Source organism: Ptychodera flava, chromosome 8 (assembly GCF_041260155.1).
Source record: "Ptychodera flava strain L36383 chromosome 8, AS_Pfla_20210202, whole genome shotgun sequence".
Taxonomy (NCBI): Eukaryota; Metazoa; Hemichordata; class Enteropneusta; family Ptychoderidae; genus Ptychodera; species Ptychodera flava.
This window is the reverse complement of record NC_091935.1, coordinates 42,791,975-42,814,778: the sequence shown is the minus strand read 5'-3', so window position 1 is coordinate 42,814,778 and position 22,804 is coordinate 42,791,975. Positions and strand designations below refer to the sequence as shown.

The 22,804-nt window shown below is 35.0% G+C and overlaps 1 protein-coding gene across 3 annotated transcripts in view; it reads left to right on the top strand.

The window, feature by feature from the left end:
- LOC139139386 (mutS protein homolog 5-like) overlaps positions 1-22,804 on the top strand; it is a 258,320-nt gene that overhangs the window by 206,782 nt on the left and 28,734 nt on the right. For 2 of the 3 annotated variants that reach the window (XM_070708290.1, XM_070708288.1), the window contains exons 13-19: positions 1,213-1,269; positions 7,942-8,014; positions 8,668-8,858; positions 9,771-9,816; positions 13,996-14,037; positions 16,000-16,096; positions 20,172-20,388. In XM_070708290.1, coding sequence (XP_070564391.1) covers positions 1,213-1,269; positions 7,942-8,014; positions 8,668-8,858; positions 9,771-9,816; positions 13,996-14,037; positions 16,000-16,096; positions 20,172-20,388 — 723 coding nt within the window. The remainder of the gene's footprint in view (positions 1-1,212; positions 1,270-7,941; positions 8,015-8,667; positions 8,859-9,770; positions 9,817-13,995; positions 14,038-15,999; positions 16,097-20,171; positions 20,389-22,804) is intronic. The other variant, XM_070708289.1, reaches the window with a different exon arrangement.

Here is a 22,804-nt window from a genome sequence, read left to right as displayed (position 1 = left end):
GATGAGACAAAGGCTTGATTTAGTCTGGTTTCCTGACCCATTTCCCCAGTAGAGGGCGTGGGGAAATATAGGGTCAGGTACCGGCTAATGTAAACATGGACGCTATTGGTTTAAATAAAACAAGTTGTGATTGGATTAAAGTACTACTTGTAACTTTTTCTCATGTTTCTTGGGTTTCGCACTTTCAGGCTCACTTGACACCAACTTCTTGTTTGTACCACAAAGCCATGGAGGTAGAAAGAAAGACTTTTTACCTCCATGATTTAGCCACTGTGATTTAGCACACCTCTTGATACTTTTAGAACTTCGACATGACGCCTGGCATTTTTCACGAAATTCGGACACCATTCTATCCATCGAAATCAATCGTCGTTCGCAGTTCCAACAAAGTTTGCTTTCAAGTAGCTGTGACATCGCAGCAGTACTTGTGGCGTGTATCGAACGTGCTCGGGTCATTGGGGTCACGCCACAGTCGGCGATGACCTCAATGACCCTAGCGTACTAGTGCGATATCACAGCCAGCCTTCAATCACCTCTATTTCCCCGTACTTCTGGATTAATCCTTTCAGTTTATGTTTCCCGTCTCGTGTGCCAATGTTTTTGGTTTGGATACTAGTGTTCGAACATAATTCTGATCCAGTCGAATTTTGACCGGCGTTTTCATGGTAGCAGCCATATTTGTTGCAGCATGTTCTGTCAGGTGACTAACCTCCGCCATCTTGAACAAAATTCTGTTCAAGATGGCTACCCGGTACCTGACCCTATATTTCCCCACGCCCTCTACCGGGGAAATGGGTCAGGGAACCAGACTAAGGCTTGATTATGTAGTGTCGTGTGCAAACGTGGCTGATTGGCTTGGAAGGAGAATTGATAACAGTCATGGGTAGAAGAGCCGATTGGCTAAGGGGACGACAGTGAAGATGCAAGGAAGGCAGATAGCTAGGTGTAATCACAAAACACATCTGTGATAAAACACAGATTCCGCTTATAGTGTAGATATGTCATGGGTTGAAGATATGAATTTTAACTTTGTTGTATGTTCCATAAATGTATAAATATAAATGTACAAAATATAAAAATTGTTAGAGCAAAGATTTTTGATTTACAGGTACTTTGAGAAGAGTTTGTGTTGATGCTATTCATGTACTTGAATGTATCTGCAACTTTGATGTCATCATACACAAAATCACACTTTATTGTTTTTTCTTACAGATCAGCAGATCATTTACAGAGGATCTGCATTACATTGCTGGTTTAATCATCAAAATCGTAGGATATTGTTCTTCTACAATATATATTTTAGCCCAAACATAGGACTATCTGCCCAAGAATAGATGACCATTTGCTCGATGAAGGAGGGCATGTGGTCTCTTGCCTTGAGAGTACATTTTCCCTTTTTTGGGCTATGATGTTTAAGGTTTATATATATATATATATATATATATATATATATATATATATATATATATATATATATATATATATATATATATATATATATATATATATATATATATATATATATATATATATACAGTCAAACCTGTCATAGTGGTCACCCTTACAGAGCGGTCACCTCTTTATAGTGGTCGATTTGTGGCAGTCCTGTGGCATTTTACATGTTAAAGGCCCTCTACAGAACAGCCACCTCTCTTATGTGGTCAGTGGTCACATGGAATTGCTCCATTTTGGTACAAAACTTGTATATATAATGGTCAGTATATCTGACTCTCAATGACCTCTATCAAAAAATGCTCAGACTGGAATGCACGAAATAAGTCTTCTTTTACTGATTTTACATCTGCATTACAAGCTTTCAGAAACTAAATAGCTGTTCTATGATTTTTAACAGATTTATGTTATGGACTTTTGTAATTGCTTTTATCTTTCCCTAAATTCACCACTTAGCGCACCACCTGCACAGAAAGTAATGCCACACCCACCCTCTATAGAAAGGCCACCTCCATATAGTGGTCACTTTTTCTTGGTCCATTGAGTGACCACTATACACAGGTTTGACTGTATATATATATATATATATATATATATATATATATATATATATATATATATATATATATATATATATATATATATATATATATATATATATATATTAGTTTTTATTACATGCCTATATGCTGGTGGCAGACAAGCTTTTCTGTTTCAAGAGAGCATGGTTCTGAGGCTTAAATGCATACATTATGTGGTTATGCTCAAATAGACTAAGGTGCAATTTTTTAGTCGCTGTATGCATACACTGGAGCTGATGTCACATTGCTGGCTCTCTGTCAGTATGTGTCTCTGTTAGTCAGTGAGACTTCTGTTGGCAAGACATCCATAATTACAGATTTGTTCAAATTGTGATGAAATATGCAAATCTGTACTTTTAAAGAATTTTTTTTGTCATTTTTGGTCAAAAATTTATTTCATCAAAACCGCTCGTCTGACAGCTTTGATATGTGGTATACAGGTTCCTACAGATGAGCTAAATGGGATATATTGAATATATGATGAAATCTGTAATTTTGTATTTTTGGTGCAATTTGTGCCATTTTGGGTCAAAAAATGTTTTTTTCAAAAACTACTTGTCTGATGCCTTTGATATTTGGTATACAAGTTCCTAGGGGTTGTCTTAATGTGATATATTGAAATTTGATGGAATCTTCAATTTTTAGCTACTATAGACACTAGTCTATAGAAGCTATTGAGATGGGTATCCATCCGGCGTCTGTCGTCAGTCTGTATGTATGTATGTATGTATGTATGTATGTATGTATGTATGTATGTCCGTTTGTGAGGAGTCCGTCCTCTCAAATATCTTGAGAACCGCAGTACTTACTGATTTGATATTTGTTGTGTAGATGAAAAATATGATTTTGAGAAACTATTTTTTTATTTTTTGATATTGATGAAAATATGCAAATTAGTACCAAAAAAGGCGTTTTTGGTAAAAAATCTTCTTCATAACCGCTGGTCAGACAGCTTTGTTATTTGATATACAGGTCCCTAGGGATAACCCAACTTAGATTTGTTCAAATTGTGATGAAATATGCAAATTCTGTATTTTTAAGGAATTTTTTTGTCATTTATGGTCAAAACTTTATTTCATCAAAACCGCTCGTCTGACAGCTTTGATATTTGGTATACAGGTTCCTACAGATGAACTAAATATGGTAATATTGAATATATGACGAAATCTGCAATTTTGTATTTTTGGTGCAATTTTTGCCATTTTTGGTCAAAAAATGTGTTTCTCAAAAATACTTGTCTGATATTTTGATATTTGGTATACAGGTTCCTAGGGGTTGTCTTAGTGTGATATATTTATATTTGATGAAATCTTCAATATTTGTATTTTCGGGTCAATTTTTGCAATTTTTGGTCAAAATATTTGGTTCTCAAAAGTTACTCGTCTGATAGCTTTGATATTTGGTATACAGGTTCCTAGGCTTTATCTTAATATAATATACTGAAGTTATGATGAAATCATCAATTTTGTATTTTTGCAGCTAATTTTGCCATTTTTGGTCAGGCCATCCTGAAATGAGCTATCAAAGATATCTACCTTCTTCATCAATATGTGTGTCACAAAAAGTTATTTTCTACATAACAAAGCAGAGCTCTGTCAACTGTTTGGTCGCTTGTTTTTTCAAAACTGCTGGTCAGACATCTTTAATATTTGGTTTACAGGTCCCAAGGATGACCTTAGTGAGATAATTTCATACAGTCAGGAAATACTTAATTTTGTATCCATGTCTATAGTAGCTTCAGGGACTTTGGCCCTGTGTTTGTATTTTGGGGTCAATTTTTGCCATTTTTGGTCAAAATATTTGTGTCTCAAAAGTTAACCATCTGATAGCTTTGATATTTGGTATACAGGTTCCTAGGCTTTATCTTAATGTAATATATTAAAATGATGAAATCTTCAATTTGAAATTCGTATTTTTGCAGCTAATTTTGCTGTTTTTGGTCAGGCCATCCTGAAATGAGCTATCAAAGATATCCACCTTCTTCATCAATACATGTGTCACAAAAAGTTATTCTCCACATAACACAGCAGAAGTCTGTGGACTGTTGGGTTGCTTTTTTTTTCAAAACCGCTGGTCAGACTGCTTTAATATTTGGTTTACAGGTCCCTAGGATGACCTTAGTGAGAATTTCATACAAGTCAGGAAATACTTAATTTTGTATCCATGTCTAAAGTAGCTTCAGGGACTTAGGCCCTATGTTTTTGTGTGTATACAAATAAAATGTGACCTACTTGTATTGTAAATGAGCAATTTCTACTTTGAGCTGTTATATGTCTGCAAGTGGTCTGCTATGAGCTGTTATATGTAAGGGACTGTTCAGAATTTACTTCTAGGGGGGCCAGAGGATATTCAAGGGGGGGGGCCACCCAGTTTCCCAAAGAAAAATTAGAGGGGGCCAGACAAAAATACCTCAAGCTTTTAGGGGGGGGCCAAGGAAAAATAACATCAATTCAATATTTGCCCAGAATTTCTGATCTATACAAAAGAGAACCATAGATGCTACCTGGGTGACAGATAAACTCAACATGTTTAGTTGAACTCCTTTAGCTGTAAAATTTGGTAATGTTCAGAGTGGTTTGTTTTATGCAACTAATGAAGTATCATGTTGTCCTCCCTCAAGCATCATGAAATGTCCAGTATTTAGCATGTGAATCATGCAGTATTTAGAGTTAAGTAATACTTTGTTATAGCCATTCAAGACCAACACAGGTGTAACAGGTTGTCCTATATTTGTTGAAAATATTGCATATGGATATCAAACATATATTTAAAAATGTACAAAGTTGCTATCTCCACTGTCGAAAAAGCCTGGATTTTCCATTGTTGTGTGAGCATTCAGAAAGTAGCATACATTAATATCATGGTGTCAGAATTTTTAAATATTGACCATGGTGTTCTATGTATTGAAAAAAATTCCCACAGTTGAAGAAGTTCTTCAAATTCATCACTTCAAATCAAAGCCATCAGCAACTGAGGTGCTCTTAACATACCATCTGTCTAACATGTAAATTGTCTTTGTCATGGTCACTCATAAAAAATAAATATCCTTTCGTTGCCCAAAACAGATGGAACTGGTTCCCTTACTTTCCTTAAAAATATTATGTATGACTGCCAAAAATAAAGGGTGAAAAATTTACAAAAGGGGTTGATTTTCCATTAATTCTATATGTGCATCCAGAAGATCATGTGGCACTGCATCAATGCTATGATGTCAGATTGTTGAAATATTGTGTACACAAGAAATTTGCTGTAGTTTAAGAAGTGATCTCAGTGTGTGAGGCTAGGAGAAATGTGGATAGGCTTACACATGGTGTATTGATACTAATACTTTTGTGTCCCATTCATTCTAATATGTATAATCAAATATTTCTCAGTGACGGCTGGCAGAAAAGGCAAAAGAACAAATTAACATGTATTATTTCATGTCATCTGTAAACATTATCATGACCATTTTAAAATTAAAGTTTGTGAAAAAATTTTGAAATATGAATGCTCTGTCAATTTTGAAAAATACTGCTGACAAAATGTGACCTTTGACTTACGCAGGGTTATCGGCATTTTAATATGAACATTGGATTGTGAATGGAATGAACAGAATAACAAATGAATTCATGTTATGAATAAGGTGTTTTGTTCAAGAAATGTTCTAAAATATTCCTCAGCATTGTTGCTTTCATGAGTGGCAGCTACTTGGTTTTATGGCGACCAAATTAGAAAAAAAGAGAAAAGTAAAAACTAGTTGCCTTTCGCCAATTTTAATTCCTAATGCTTAAAACTTTCACTGTGAGTCTGCAAGTTATTCAGCATCATCAAATGAAAATGTATGCTGAACTTGTGCATGTACATCTCACTTTTCATAAATATTTGGATATCTGCAAATGATGTACCATTAATATTCAAAGAGATATATCACTTTGCCAATTATCTGCTCCTCTGATTTTCTGTTCACCATTTCCAACTGACTTCTGTGCTTGTCTTTGTGTGTATCATATGTATCAGTGAGACATATTAAACAAAAGAAGTATTCATATTTAGTAATTAACTTTTCTTCAGAAATTTACAACCAGATATGTTTAATGCTGGCCTTTCCAAAAGTGTGCCACTTGCAGTCCCTGCAAAACATTCTTTTTATAGTTGCATAACCCTGAAATGTAATGTAATATCATCGATTAAATGTCCACTACAGTTCCTGCAGCTTGTTAGACTGGATATGTCTTAGTGTGTAAGCATGCATGTATATATTAGGGGGGGGGGGCCATAAAAAAACCCAGGAAAGATGAGGGGGGGCTATAGATTTTTTCCATAATTTACTAGGGGGGCCCATGGAAAAAAATCACCCAGAAAATAGAAAATCGTCCAGCCTTCCCCTGGAAGTAAATTCTGAACAGTCCCTAAATTAGTGGGCTGCAATATGTCTGCAGCTCAGGTCAAAAGTCATGGGCTGCATTTGAGCTGTCATGTGGATGCTCGTGATCTACTGTGAGCTGCCAATGAGCTGCTATTTGCAACTCAAGGCTAATTATATATGCACAAAATCAGACAAGTTGCAGACATCTGCAAGTTGTCTGATATAGCCGGCTGTGCAGATCTACAACAGCCTCCAGGCAGCTCAATGTAGATCTGCAGGTTTGGTATGGGAACTGGACCCCAGAGTGCATTGTGAGCCAACTGGGACTGGTCTCAGAAGCGAACTGGGACCAGTCCTGGAAGCCAACTGGGACTGGTCCCAGGGTACATTTTGAGCCAACTGGGACTGGTCCTAAGAATCGAGCTGGGACTTAGGCTGGAGGCCAACTGGGACCAGTCCCAGAGTGCATTTTGAGCCAACTGGGATTCCCAGTTGGCAGTCCCAGTTGGGGGTTTGAGCTACCCTAACATACCTGCATCTGTTCTCGCAAGATTACATGCAATAGCGCCCTGTACGACTACTTTACTTGAAAGATGTCCACCACTACGTATACTTGCAAGATACTTGCCTCAGTTTCTATCCACGGACTATTTCACTACTACAAATTGTCAAGATTGTATGTGATATAGTGCCCTTACATAGATGTTCTGATCCCATTCATACATGAATGAACGTATGGCACTTACAGCTTATGTTACTTCTATTCAAAGAGGAAAGGAAAACATTCTTTTGCCGAATTCGCACTTCTGGACTTCGAAACTGCAATTACAATCACATCTGTACTCTTTAGTGTTGCAAATTGACAAATTCAAATTTTGTGGGGACTATGTCATTTACATTGACTTGTCCATTAAAGTCACTTTTATGACCCAGGGGAGCATAAAATTTGTATAAGGTTTCGATGATTAACACCGAAGATCAAAATCTCTTTTCAAAATTCAGATACGTACATTCATTTAATTGTCGACTGAATTGACTTTATCAATAAGCAAATTACATAATCATACTGTAACACATTACTTCACAGTAAGGGGGAAATTGCACAAAACCAAAATTGCACAGAGAAGGAAAATTTTTATTCTAGATAACCTGCTTCTCAATCATATTTAATCAAAGAAGTATTCAGCTAACTTATGGTTTAGATGAACTTCACATGGTTGTTTAAGCTGTTAAGTCTAGAGTTATAGGGCAGTTAGAAGATAGTTGTTGACAGGTGCAGCAAATCTGTACAAGCTAACTGTGGTTGATATGCTCTAACTTTGTTAATTGCTCCCAGTAATTTACATCAGGGGGCCAAGAATGGCATAATCAAGAACAATTCTAATATATCTTAAGTGGCGGACTTAAATTCTAATGTCAATATAATTAAACCAGTTCTGGTTTATTCATTATTATATTCAGACGCTGAAGATTTGCATGATACCATGATCTCTTTTATGTAGATGAGTTGGAATATTTTATCCGTGGAATCATTTGACGTAAGTTTAATCTTCTTTGTAGGTGGACTTCGAAGAATCTACAATTCTGAACAAGTTTGTTGTTAAACCAAATGTTGACAAAGACCTTGATGAAAGTAAGTTCATTGCTTTATTCTCAGCTTTACTACCAGATGTACAGTTACTGTAGTTCCATTATATATACTTTAGAGTGGAATTTGAAGACCCTGAAATGGTGTGAATCGTGAATTTATAAGTTCCCTGTTGGACTTTAAACTCTGAAGATTGAAATACTTATTATGTTGATTACTCTAGCAATAAACAACGACAATAGCAAAGTAATAAGCCACAGACACACAGTGTTGGGGGTCAAGGTCAACTACTCTAATACAAGTTGACAGGCTATATAAGTCAGCCACTGAGGTCGGACAAATTACAGAGCAAGGTGAAAGTCTAAGCAAGTGTGTGGAGGAAGAAGGAAGAAGACTACTTAAGAATTCATGGAGTATACATTTTTCCCATGAAATTGCATGTATTCAGCTGCTCCTACATGAGGTGTATGTCAACCAGGGGAGGGACTGTGGTCAAAATAAAAAATTAGCCATTGAATGTCTAACAACACGGATAAAGCAATCTCTCTGGCAGCCGTCTTTGAGTGGTTTTGTGTATCAAATTGTATTGTGGCTTCAATTTGATGACCAAAATTAAATACCCTTGATTTTAAACTCACTTTAGTAAGTGACTTTGCTAGGAAACTCTGATAGCTCGTTTCTGTAACTGTTTGTTGTAGAGAAGAAAACTTACAATGGTTTGCCAGATTTTATGACTAAAGTTGCAAGAGAAGAGTTGAAAAAGCTTAGTGATGAAATTCAAGAGTGCAATGTGGTGTACTTGCCTCAGCTAGGTTATTTACTTGCAATTCCAAGATCATCAATAATGAAAGAAAAGGAAGACTTTCATATTCAAGGTCTTGAATTTGTGGTAAGTTAACAGTAACAGTGTCATTTCCAGTGAGTAAGGGTCATGTGGACAACATGTAAAGATACATATAAAACAACTAACCTTTCTGCACAATATTACATGCCCTAAGTGCCATTAGAAGGTAAATTTTATTTTAATATCAGTGTACAGTGTATCATCTATCTGTAAAGATTTTTGAACTCTGCACGAGCCTTATGAATTTCTGGACATTTTCTTAAGACAGTCTCATGATTCAGTTTCAAAGAAAACGTGTCAATTAAATTACTTCGACTTGTATGCCAAATTAGCTTGGAGGTCACTTTATATTTCATTCAACCAGGTTTTACCAGTGTCCATTCTTCAGGTTATCACTGTTGTTAAGATACTAAGACTGCTTTACACCCATGTCCAAGTGATCACTCAGCATCCAGCACCTGTATGTTTAGATGAGCACGTGTGTACAAATGTCTCTGTGTACATGTTCATTTAAAAAACTTGAGAACAGTGCATCATGCATTGAAGATGGGATTCCACTCAAGAAATGAACATGTCAGTCTAAGATATAAGCAAACAAGTTATCACAAGTAATAAATCTCTTGAACTTATTAAGGTTATATTGCTTTTTAATTTGGTTGTCAGGTAATTTAAAAAGCCTCAATAAGTTGTTGTATTGCAATATTTTGTGCCAGTTGTTTTGATATATTTCGATACTTCAGGTTGTGTAGTTTTAAATGGTTAACATGAGGTGTTTTCTATGAGTTATTAATTCAGATAATCGTTATTGCTTTGTAACTGTGTTGTCAATATTTAGCATGTTCTGTTCATTATTGAATACAAGATGCATATTATCAAAATTTTCATTAATATTTCCTGAGTAAAATTACAACTGAGCTGCACATCAGAAGCTAACATTTTGCACTATTCTGTTTGCAGTTCTTGTCCAATAATACTGCTCACTACAAGACTGCAAGTACAAGAGGTAAATCTCTGTTTTTGTTACAGTAATTGTTAGACCAAAATATAATTCCAGTCACAAGAAGTTCGGTGTTTTTAATGTGTATCTTAGAGTGTTCACATCATCTTTAAATTGCTCTATGTAACTATGTAAGTCTAGTCTTTCAACACCTATAATTAGTTCCTGCCAAACAAAGTTTGGAACGAGGACTTATGGATTGGTTGTGTGTGTCCATGCATCTATCCCAACACATCTCAATAAATCAATCAATAGTATTTATATAGTGCCAACATCCATTGCAAGGTAATGTTCTAAGGCGCTGAACAAGAGCACAAAAATCAAAAAGCTTTCTCAAAGAGATGGGATTTCAAGCCCTTTTTAAAGGTGATCAACGTAGGCGACTGGCGAAGTTGCAACGGAAGACTGTTCCACAAATCGGAAGCACTTCTTGAGAAGGAGCGTTTCCCATACGTTTGCAGGTTACACCGTGGCACATGAAGAAGACTTTTTTCATCATTGGATCGAAGTAAGCGAGATGAAGGTTTGATGTGGAGCAGATCTGATAAATACACAGGAGCAGTGCCATTTAATGCCTTGTATGTATAATCAGAAGAATTTTGTATTGGATCCTGTATTGTACCGGTAACCAATGAAGTTCCTTTAGTGTAGAGGTGACATGGTCAGATTTCCATATCCTTGACACAATCCTTAGTATAGCTGCAGTGTTTTGGATGTTGCAATGTTGGAGTGGCTTGATGTCCTTGGAAGGTAGTCCAAACAGGAGAGCGTCGGCTAATTTGGATGAGATGAAGGCATGCATGACCAGCTGACAGGCTTCTTTCCTGAGATATTGACGGATGTGACCATGCAATTTCATGGATATGACTGGACCAATTTTGTCTCAGACTTGGAACAAGGACAACACACTAAAAGCATTACAGTGCATGTTGATCTAGTTCATCATCCAATCCAGTATAATTTATGTATGCCTTGAACGATTTCTTTTAAAGTAAGCAAAAAGACAGTATGCAATGATTTGTATATACATTTTGTTTTGCAACATGGTCCATTATGGGCGATTGGAGACCATTTTGTTTTAATTTTTGCAGTAGATTTTCAGCCAATCGATTTTAAGCAAACTGGGTAGGAGGACACAGTACTGTGACATTCAGATCCATTTCAATTTATCTTGTTATAAAATTCCATATGGCAGCCTGGTGACCATTTTTTTTAGTATTTGTCCTTCAAGAGTCACTTATGCTTTGATACAACTGGACATGGTTTCATTCAAACACAACAGAAAGGACAATATATACTACTATGACATCCAAAAGCACGTCAACGTGCATGTTTTGTGATACAGTTGAATATGAATGCCTAGTGGCAATTTTGTCTTAATTTTATTAGGTCCTCAGTGGCCATGATATGCAGTAGATCTTTATTACAACTTGTAGTGATGTTGTGTTGTTTTGGGTCTTGATTCTTGTTTTACACTGTGCCAAGCTTATTCAGACAAACAGATATACATCAGTTTGTTTCTGATCTAATAACCCATCTGGTGGTCAATTTGCTTTAATAGCCGAGTGGTTCTGTCTGTGGCCTCTCAGCTAGGCAACTGATGCCGGATGTTGTGGGTTCGAATCCGATTGAAAACTAGCCGTATTTAGCTATTGGGATGGGATATTGCATTTCAAAACTCTGTTGGGAGTAGAATGAGAACTTGGAATTGACATACAAAATAAAAATTTAAAGTGAAAAAATCATCAAAAGTTGGCATAACTGACCCTGTAAATTGAAATTGCAGTTTAACACAAGACTGAGCTGAATTATTCATGTTGATGCATTGAGTGTAGAGGTTTTTGTAGCATCATTTCACAATGATATATGACCTACTGGTATATGTGAGGTAAGAGATATACTTTAGGTATGAAATTAATGATATGTATAATTTTAATTTTGAACCCATATTGAATATAACTTTGGCCGGCATAAAAATTTCACTCAGAAATCATTGAAAGATGAAGAAAAAAAATTAATTTTTTGGTTGTTTGTTATATAAACAAAATTGTGATATATTTAAGCAACAATGCACCCCCTCCGGGCCCATAATGGATGAAAGCAAACTTCGCACGACATAATGTATTAGGCGAAGCCAAGTACATTATGGAGTACAAAGTTTGCTTGAGTCCATTATGGGCCGAGAGGGGGTGCATTTTTGCTATTATTTTATAGTTTAGGCAATGCCAGTGAATTTGTAGTTGTAGATAATGAATAGAAATGGAAATTTAAACTGAGTTTGAAGCCAGTGTCAACATCGGGCATGATCGGCCCTGACTCTGTGTACTGTATACATTTACATGCACTCCACACTGCACTGCACTGAACACGCATGTTCAACACAAAAAATGAGCAGCACTTTCATGCTTCAATGTGGAATTAAAAAACGATGTATTTTCGATGGAAATGAAGTGGAATTGCATCCCTACCATCTATATCAAACTTGAAACATCACCTTTAAATATCATGCCATTCAAAAAGCTGACACGGTGAAATGCCAGACATGAAGAAAATGGAATATTCATGCATCGACATCAGCATGATCAGTGAGTTGCATGGTGTCAGCTGATCAATACAATCATTATTATGTCGCTAGTAGTACAGCATTCATTGCAAACTATATCAACAGAGTTCAACAATGTTATTCAAATGCATTCTTGCGAGTCAGAGCAAAAATTTCCGCTCTGCTGACCTACGCAAAAATTATCAATATTGTGCACCATTATCAAGATTTATAGTTTTGTGTATTACATGGTTTATCTGATACTTTCCTTCCTTTTTTCGTTTTCAAAAAAAAAAACTTGGATTGTCATGCTCACTGTGGGGCCGCAATGCTGAATAATGGAATACATTATCAGTAATAATGTGTGGATATGATGTCACAAATTCATTGGTACTGACAAAGCTATAATATAATGATGTATATTGTAATTGCAAACTGTGTGATACAATAATTAGCTGATACTGAAGCTGATCATTGCATGATTTATGGAAGACTTGCTGGCAATATCTTGAACTTTTAGAACCAATTTTCTGAAAACACTGTCACTCTGGTTGATCAACTTAATGGGGTGCTGAACCCAACAGTGTATGTTGATTAAAATCACATTTTTTGCAAATATTTAATATTCATTAATTTGTTAACCCAAGATTAAAATGTTGTTTGGGTTTACCTTTTAGCTTGTCAAGTAGCCGTAAGTTGCGAGATAAAGAAGTGTTAATTTATGCAAATGTATGCAAATCACCCAATTTCCTGGCTTCTCTTTTCTTCCAATTTCAAGATTTCCAAGGAATTTAACTCAACTCTAGCTTGGTCAAATTTTCTGAAATTTTCAAATTATGTTCTTTAAATGCTATATAACAAACCACCTATTTTGTTTAGCAATAAAGTCTTACATTTTGAATTTAATTTTGCTAATCATGTTTTTAATCACTTTTTTGAGTGTCAGTCTTTCAACCCATGCCATTTTAGTTTAGGATAGATAATGCAAAATAAAATGGTCATTTTTTTTGTACATATATTCTTGTTTCAAGGGAAATATTACATTTTAGAAAATAGTATCAAGTTTTTTGACTTAAAGTAATTGTTATCATCAATACCAAAATTGAAGTTTTTACCCCAAATATACACCCACTTCATCCTTCGAGTAAACTATTGCTACCATACTTAACTTTAGAGTCTCTGCTTTTTGAAAATATGTAGTATGAGGGGGTTTCCTTGTCATCTTAGATGAGAAATATTTCTTTGCAAAAAACTGTGTTGGCAACATGCAGCTCGACCATAAACAGCCAATGACAGAAAGTGCAATGAAACCAAAGAAGTGTTCACATCATATTTGCTCTAAGTTATTGCTGGAAAGTTGTTATTATTATATTATAGCTGTTTGTGTCATCAAATCAGTAATCATGGGTAATGCAGTGGGAAAGGGCTGTACTAGACTTAGAATTGCCCAGAGGATATGGCTGTATATTGACTCTACACCAAGATCAATTTAGGCATATTCATAATCAAAGTTGATATTGCTCATTTCGATTGTCTTCATCACATTAAACCATTTCACAGTTATTCATAAAACTACATGTAGACTTGGGCGTTGCTTTTTAACAAAAACCCATTATTTACAAATTTAATCTTTAATTCCACAGAACTAGATGCGATACTTGGAGATACACAGTGTGAAATAAGAGGTAATCATGCTTGCATGCACAAGTAGTATTTATCATAATGCTATGCCTGTATTGCTATTCTCCTATTGTTCAGACAGTACTGATATGAACCTGTATTTTAACATGTTAAAATACGAATTATATTTTGATTGTAACCGAACTACTTACAGCTATGCGCACACATGACCTTGGTGTGACCTTTGTTAATTGGTATGTTCATATACATGTAAAACAGCTGGGCAAATGAGACTTGTGACACTCTGAAACGTCATTGTGATTATGGTCAAAATTTTGTTGTTTACAGTCAGTTTACAGGCATTGCACTTACTGGGTACAAGTACAGTAGTACCAAAAACATACAAACGAACGCATTGAAAATTTGAAATGTATATTTTGCCGACACCTGTCGTCGTTCACAGCTGGTCCCATACGATGCAGTGTTTTCATGTTGTCTATGCTGCTGAAGATTACGATCCCGGTTGACAGTGCATCATCACGATAGAACCGCTATACAACAAGTTTCCTGTTGACAATTTTAAGTATCTAAGCAGTAAATTACATTGTTTACAGCCATAAATGAGCCACAAATATCCAACCGCACAGAAAATACTCGCGACAGACAAGGTGCACATATTAAATTTCCAATTTGTACCTGTCAGTGAGATTCACACGGCATGATCGTATCCAGTGTGGGTTTTTTTGATACAATGTAAGATACCAGGGAAAGTCAAACTTTCGTTTAGGTTGTTAAAAGAAGTTTAGTTCGGCAAGCCACTGCAGTAACCAAATATACTAGCAGACGATGTAAATGCCTTTGAAATGTTTTATTCGTACAGCAACAAAATCACGACGAGTTACGACTCTACAGCTTACAGTGTACTCACTTCACATTTTCCCTAGTCCACTCACAAATTCCTTTCTATTAAGTTAAAGATGGTAAATTCGGCATATTTGACGTCTGAGGACATGTATAATTCTTGGAGATAAACTGACTGGTACGGCTGTTAAATCCATTGCTCTAACTCTACGCTGTCAGCTGTTTATACTCGATCGAGTTTGAAATTGAACTCTGGCACACGTGGCGCAATTATTTTAACCTGATTTTGGCGGGGCCCAGAACTTTCGCAAAGGTATGAGGTTACGTTACAGAACATGAAAACACATTCATTTTACACACTCCAGACTATGTCTTATGTCCACTGCAATTTTAAGCTCAAAATAAATCTTCAATTTGTGAAAACCTGTGTCAACATCTTAATGTTTATTTGCTTTGAAAGTGTGCCGTAAACCCTCCCATGAAGTGGAATGGCCCAATAGCGGAATAATATCAAGAAGTGATACAGTTTTCATCACTCCTTAGCAAACGCTTTTTTATGAGTACAGCGAGGAGCAAGCAAGGTCAATTTCATGTGACTTTGTCGCTAATTTCAGAATATCGGTAGGAAAGCAGTCATAACCAAAGCATGCATGTATGATAAAGGGGTTAATACACAAATTTTTTGTGATACTGCGTAGTATTCTCGTGATATGTCCGTATTTTGACTTGTTGCTGTGCAACTCATCAAAATACAGACACATCACTTGTATAAGACGCGGTATCACCCAAACTTCGTATAATAACCCCTAAATATATTATGTCAACATAAATATTTTGTTCAATAGTAATTAAGATTTCCGATATTCCATAGAAGTATTATACTTGATCACAATTGAAAATTTACCAGTGTATCCATGTATTTGCCTTTTTCTCATGTTGTCCGTGTTTTCTCTTTGCACTTTGCATTCACTGTGGATATAGTGGACATTAGATTTTCATTTAATGTTAAAATTTCCTCTGTCGCTGAAAGTGAAATAAAAAAATTTCTGTAGGTTAATTGTCTTCGTAAAATTATTTATTTTGTTTGTTAAAAAACTTCCATACTTTTAATTTCTTAAGCTATGAATGCTGTATATTACTACACCTTCTTAATATTTTTTTTTCAGATCATGAAACAACCATTATGCATCGACTGCAGAATATCATTCTAGAACACAGTAAAGTTTTAAATGCTGTTTTAGAGTATGCTGCAGAGCTGGATTGGTAAGAACAAACAGTGGAGTATGATTTCTGTGATTTAGTGCTGTCAGGTTTGCATTTAGGTTATTTAAGGTTATTTACAGGACTACTGGTAAACAACATTTAACTAAAATTCTGAATAAATGTGTGTGGTCTTTCAGCTTCATTTATTTAAAAAAATTTATATTTCTTAAATCATCAATATTAGGACCCCTAGCGTTACACAACCTTAGTGTTATAAAACCTGTCAATTTTGGATTTTAGTAAGTCAGTGGGTAGTCGGTTTCATGAATTACATTTATCTTCTGAAAACAAACTGGTTCATGAATGCTTGTATCTCTTCCTAATCAAATCAGCAAAGTAATGATTAAATTACCAATATTGTGTATGAAGGTATTTTGTCATGTTTTGTCAAAACCTTTGCAAGATTTCAGTTTACGGCAATGGTCATATTGCATTTAATGTCTTTTAAGTCTTGGGTTGACTAAGAGGCTGCGTTCACAAAAAACAGTTGGGGGGGGGGGGGCTGGAGAAATTCAAAGGGGGGGATTCGAAAAATTTGGGGTACTGGAGGGGGGACTTGAAAATTTTGGTCTGCCAGTAAGGGGACTTGAAAATTTTTTGGTTCCCATTTACGTTTTATATTTTCCAATTCCAAGTTTTTGTAGGTAATTTAATGAAAGATGAATACCATTTTTATGTCATCCAATTGTTGTAATGTTTGTAATAGTTTAACAAAATCTAGAAGCATTTTTTCACATTTCATGACTTTTATCTTGAAAAAAATCTAGACATGTATGATTTGATGTAAAAAAACCAAAAGAGCCTAGTAACAGGGCAGAAGCTGTTACTGTTGATGGTTTTTGCAATATTTCTGTGCAGTATATCAACTAGAGCATGCTCAAACACACAATATTCAGTTTGTTGACAAAGCCTGTATATATAAATAAGTATTAGGTGATAATTTAATTAGAGTCCAGACTGACAGCCAGTTGTCAGTGATACAAATGCATGATACATACATAGGCTGTGTTAGCAAGCTGAATACTGGACAGTTCAACATGCTGTAGGGAGTAGAACAAGAACACAGTTGTATAAACTGAACAAAAATATTGTCAAAATTATCAAAGTTATCAAAATTATCAAATTATCAAAGTTAATACAGCTACTCCCAATGGGTAGTGTCACTATTAGGTACTGCCCAGCTACTGCAATGTCGCTGTCACTGCATACTTGAGCAGTGATAGAGATAGCTCTGACTTTGATGTACATGGTAGCTGGTGAAAAAGAGTTTGGGTCAAATAACGCTCATGTCAGTGAAACAATACTTGTACACAAGATCAGGCCAGAGAGCAACACATGGAAGACCAGGAGACTAATTAAGTCTATAAGTTATCAGCAATTTTTGAATTCAGGCATATGAGAATAATCAAATATTAAAGAAAAAGACAGGGTCACCATGCAAAAAGACAGGGTCACCATGCTTGATTTTCTAACTTTTCACATTCTCATCATAAAAAAAATACAAAAGTAAAACTTTGAATAGTAAAGACTATATGTGACTAAATGGAAATATTTATTTTTTAACCAAATTTGCCAATATTACACCCAAAATTTCAGAGATTAAACATGTATTTGATGGAATATTTTAACCTTCCAGTATTGTCAATTTTGAGTAGCATCTAATTCATATATGGCTTGTACTTTTGAAACAAACTTTTGGTAGGTCACTGTGCTCAGTTTTTTACAAGATGACAATTAGCCAGAATTCACAATTTGCCTACTCTCTCATGAACGTCATTTTGTGTGCTCTTCGGCAGGAGCAATTGACCTGGCCAGAGTTGGATTAACTCAAGTTAATCCAAAAAGTTCACTGATGCATTTAAAATGAATCAATTTAAGGTGACTGGAAAGGCTATTTTTGCACCAATTCTTTTCTCAGAGTTAGTGTCAAGTTTCAAGTGTTAGAATCAAGATATTATATAAAAATTGTATATTTGCAGCCATGGTTTTGAAATATGACACCAGTAAATATTAAAATTTAATTTTTCATGTTTTTTTTGCATATTTGAATTTAATAATAATTGGATAGTAGTTAATACTACTAAATTATTTATAAATATGTTGACACTGTTAATTGTAAGATGTGTACGGCAGGATTTGTAAATAAAATTTGTTTTTATGATTTTACATGGGTTTACATATCAAAAAATTATTTAAAAATTCTTTCAAATTTCAAAATGTGATTTTTCAAAAAGTACTTCAAATACAGGAAAATTGTGCGATAGTCATCTTGTCTGTAACCTTGTTAATAGGCTGTAAAAATTCCATGTCCATATCTCATTTCAAAGGTTGGATTAAATTGGCAAAATATGTAGGAAAACTATTATTCTGTCAAAAATGTTGAAAACAAGCCATATTTGCACCCATCTTTTGAGGTCACAGAGCAGTTATTTTGGTTAATCTCACTTTTGACACCTCTTTGACACTCAAAAAATCTAAAAATGCATTTACAATAGCAGTCATGCATTCTAAATGCAAACACTGCCTTGTTAAACTTTCCTGAAAAACAGCAAAAAATGACTTTCCCTTTTCAAACATTTTTTAAAAGCTAGGGGACCTCTACCATAGTTAATACACCAAGGACTCCCAAACTTCTTCTTATTTGGTCAGTTTTTCAGAAGTTTCAACAGGCTATAACTCTGCAATGCCTATGACCCCAAATGTCTAGTTTTTTTTATTCCACAGAGAATGTTGACTACTTTTATATTTTAATAGTTTTATTGAAGTTTATAACTGAAGCTCTAGCCTTTCCAGCCACCTTAAGAACTTGCCTCAGGAATATGACTTTTTTCTGCGCACACATCCTTTACTAATGTACAGGCTTGTGATAGTTGGGGGGGACTTGAAAAATTTTGATCAGGGGGGCATTTGAAATTTTTTTAAGGCATTTAGGGGGGGATCTGAAAAAAAATAAGATTTCAATCACGATTTCTCCAGCCCCCTAATCATTATTTGTGAAGGCAGCCAAATGGCTTAATGTCGTGTGCGTTCTGACATGCATTGATCCCTCTGTCTGTGTAAGCTTTTTTCAGAGATGTTCAAACCGATCCCTCAAAGTTGGTACAAGTTAACCCTGTATCAAACACATGCACATTAATTTGTTTCATGATTAATCTACTAATTTGAGTGGCCTAAATCTTTCATCTCCAGAGCTGAAACTAAAACTTACCTGGACTTATGTGTTTCAAGGACAATTAATTACCCTCTGTTACGTATGCTCTTTGATTTTGATCATGATCTGATCTTATAATATTGGCTGCGTTGCAGTGATTTTGTGGCATTTGTATCCACTGCCATTTTGTTTGTTTTATAGTTTGTACAAGGACTGTATGTCACTGTAGATTTGATTTTCCCTGTCAGAGACACAGGACTGTTAGGATAGGTAGGTTGATGGTAGCATGCTGTCATCCTGCATCAATTTTGCTCTTCTTCTCAGAAATGAGTTCTCAGAAATCTTTTGATTATGTGCAAGTCCCTAGGATGACTGAAGTTTGTGTTCTTGATAAAGGAGTTCTTGATAAAGGATACAGAATTGTAACTGAGTGTGGCCAGGTTTGTTGAGGATAGTGCACTTGATTCAACACATTCTAATTGTATACCATACTGACCATCATTCAGTTGCATTTAACAAATCTTGGTACACCATAACATGCAGGGACTCTATCATTGACAGTGATTTGTTAAATGTGCCTTTTGTAAAGTTCAGTCAGTGTTTAGAACAATACTGTTTATGATATGACTAACAAGTCTGTATGAAAACTTTGTGAGTAGGCAAGAACAGTAACGTATGTTGGAGATCAAGACTAGAGGATATTGTTAATCCAACAACTGGATAATAGTTTTAACATAATTTATTTTTACTTTAAATCGTTCCATCCCATCTGGGGAAAATTAACAAACTCTAACCTGTCCAAATAGTTTAAGCACAATTAGAAAATATTATGACAGTACTGTTGATATCTATGGACATGACACATTAAGGAAAAGAATACTGCAAGTATAATCTGATGCCCAATGTTTTATCTATTTATTGCAGCCTGATATCACTGGCTATGAGTGCTCAAGCCAATAATTATACACAGCCAATACTAACAACTGACAATGTAATACAGATAGAAGGTGGAAGACATCCATTACAAGAACTGTGTGTTAATCCATTTGTACCAAACAACACATTATCTGGTGGAGATTATGGTAAAGTCAAATTTATAACTGGTCCAAATTCCAGTGGCAAAAGTATCTATATAAAGCAGGTAATAAGACAATTAAGAAAAGTCTCCAAAGGTTAGTGAATTGTGAGAGACAAAGATATCCTTTAAAAATGTATAGTGACGCAACAGATACCAGTGGAAGCAAACTTATATACATGTCCTGATTTAGCTGCCAGGGCCACATATCAGAAGGTACAATAATAAATTGGGAAATACTGTACAATATCAAAAACTTTTACATTTTATATGAAACTTCCAAGATGGACACTTTGCATACAGCATTATTTTATGCCTTTACAGTTTGTTTTATTATTGTGAGCATGAAAGTACAGTTTGTTTTATCACTGTGAGCATGAAAGTGAATTTTGATCAAAGCGTGCAGCTATCCTTTTATAAATTTTATAGTGTTTACTTTTTAGCTCCAGTGTTAACATATGGGAGCCTAGCAGACAGGCAAAGTTTATTAACTGTGCATTAACTGAGTCATAATATTCTGTTAATTGATATTTAAAAACTATTTGGACAAGTTAGAGTTTGTTAATTTTCCCCTCCAGGCAACATCTCTCTGTCTGTCTGTCTTGTTGTCTGCATAGGCATGATATCTCAAGAACTGAAGATCAGATTGGAATACAGATGTATTTTTGAAATTGAGAGATCCTTTTTGCATATTTAATGAACTTTCCAAATTAGGGATATATCTCAGGACTGACTCGACAGAAGTTGACAAAACATGCTATGTACATTGAAGATACTTTTATATAAAACCAGATATGAACTGAAAATGCTCAGGTGTTTCATTATATATTGCATATGTGCAAATTTGAACCTTTGCCACATGTTTGCAACTTAATTGAAAGTGTTATGATCAACATAATGAACATTATTCATGACAGATCAATTCTAAAGGTCATTAAGTATTCAAATATGTAATTAGATGAAATAAAAATAATATAATAATTTCTTTGAGTACTACCATTGTATCACCATTTAATATAGCACGTGTAATTGCCTTTGGTCAAGTCCTTCAAGCCAATTATGCCACACTGTAAAAGCTTATTAGATATGCAAATTATAAATTAGCTAACATGAAAATGCTTAATGGCTTTCAATATTGTGATAACCTGGTATAATCATCAATTTACATAGCATATTTTGCTGACTGTGATCAAGTAAATCGTAGTATATATCCGCAATTAGGAAAGTTTATTAGATTTTCAAATTAGAAATTTACTGAAATGTTCTCATTAAATATTCAAATTAGAAATTGGCTGAAATAAAAATGTTAAGTGACTTTCAATAATGTTGTATCATAGTACCTTTAACGTACATAACAAGTTTCGTCAACTTGGTCTAGTCAATACAGGTAAATATGGTACTGTGTATGTTCATCATGGAAGCATTAACATTGAAACACAGAACAGTTCTCTTCTTCCACTGTGAATTAGCAAAACTGACATGTTTCGAACAAATCTCTTGTCCTTCATCAGTGTCCACACTTGATCTGACAGAAAGATCCAAATGCTTGCATTTAAACAGCTGGAGGTGTGAACAAACTTGAGTTGTGAAAACGTTTCATTGTCACAGAAAATGTGTTCAGTGTGGACATTGAACTGTCCACTGACTATCAGGATGTCACCATAGATGGGTGGGATCTCATATTTTCCAACATTGGCGTTGAGTGGTGGATTGTTTACATTAATGTACATGGCCTCTAATAATCTTCTTTTGTCCACGTGTTGTTCTTTATCAATGACTTTGACTGACAAAGAAGACAATTCTGGAGGTTTATGTTTTCTTTCTGCTTAATGCTTAATGACTTTCAATAACGTTAATATCATAGTATCTTTAGATTCGTCAATTTTAATCTAGCCAATTCAGATATATAGCCCTAATTAGGAGAGTTCATTAAATATGCAAATTAGCAATTCATGTCAACCCTTAATATCTTTAACGGCTGATACATCTTGGTGTGATCAACTTTTGTAGCAAATCTCATCAAATTGTGTTCAGTCATTCTCAATGTATACCAGGTTTTTTTTTTAAATCAATAATTATGCAAATGAGCAAAAAGTAAGCAAGCCACACCCGCCAAAAACTAATCAGTTTATGCCAATTGCAAACAGAATCTATATAGCAGATTTGATCCTGATCTTATGAGCCGTTTTTGAGATATCGAGCATACAGACAGACAGACAGACACACACACACACAGAAAGACATCGCTGCAACATATGCTCACGTGTGTGAACACGTGAGCAAATTACTGAAAGTCAAAATTTTCATACATAATAAACTTTCCTTATAGGGATATATCTCTGGATTGACTAGACCAAAGTTGATGAAATTTGCTAAGTACATTAATGAAAGTCATTAAGCATTTGTAGCTCACATTTGGTATACCAATGTGAGGTTATCGTATAAGCTGAAATCAGTGGCGTCTGTATGTATGTATGTTTGT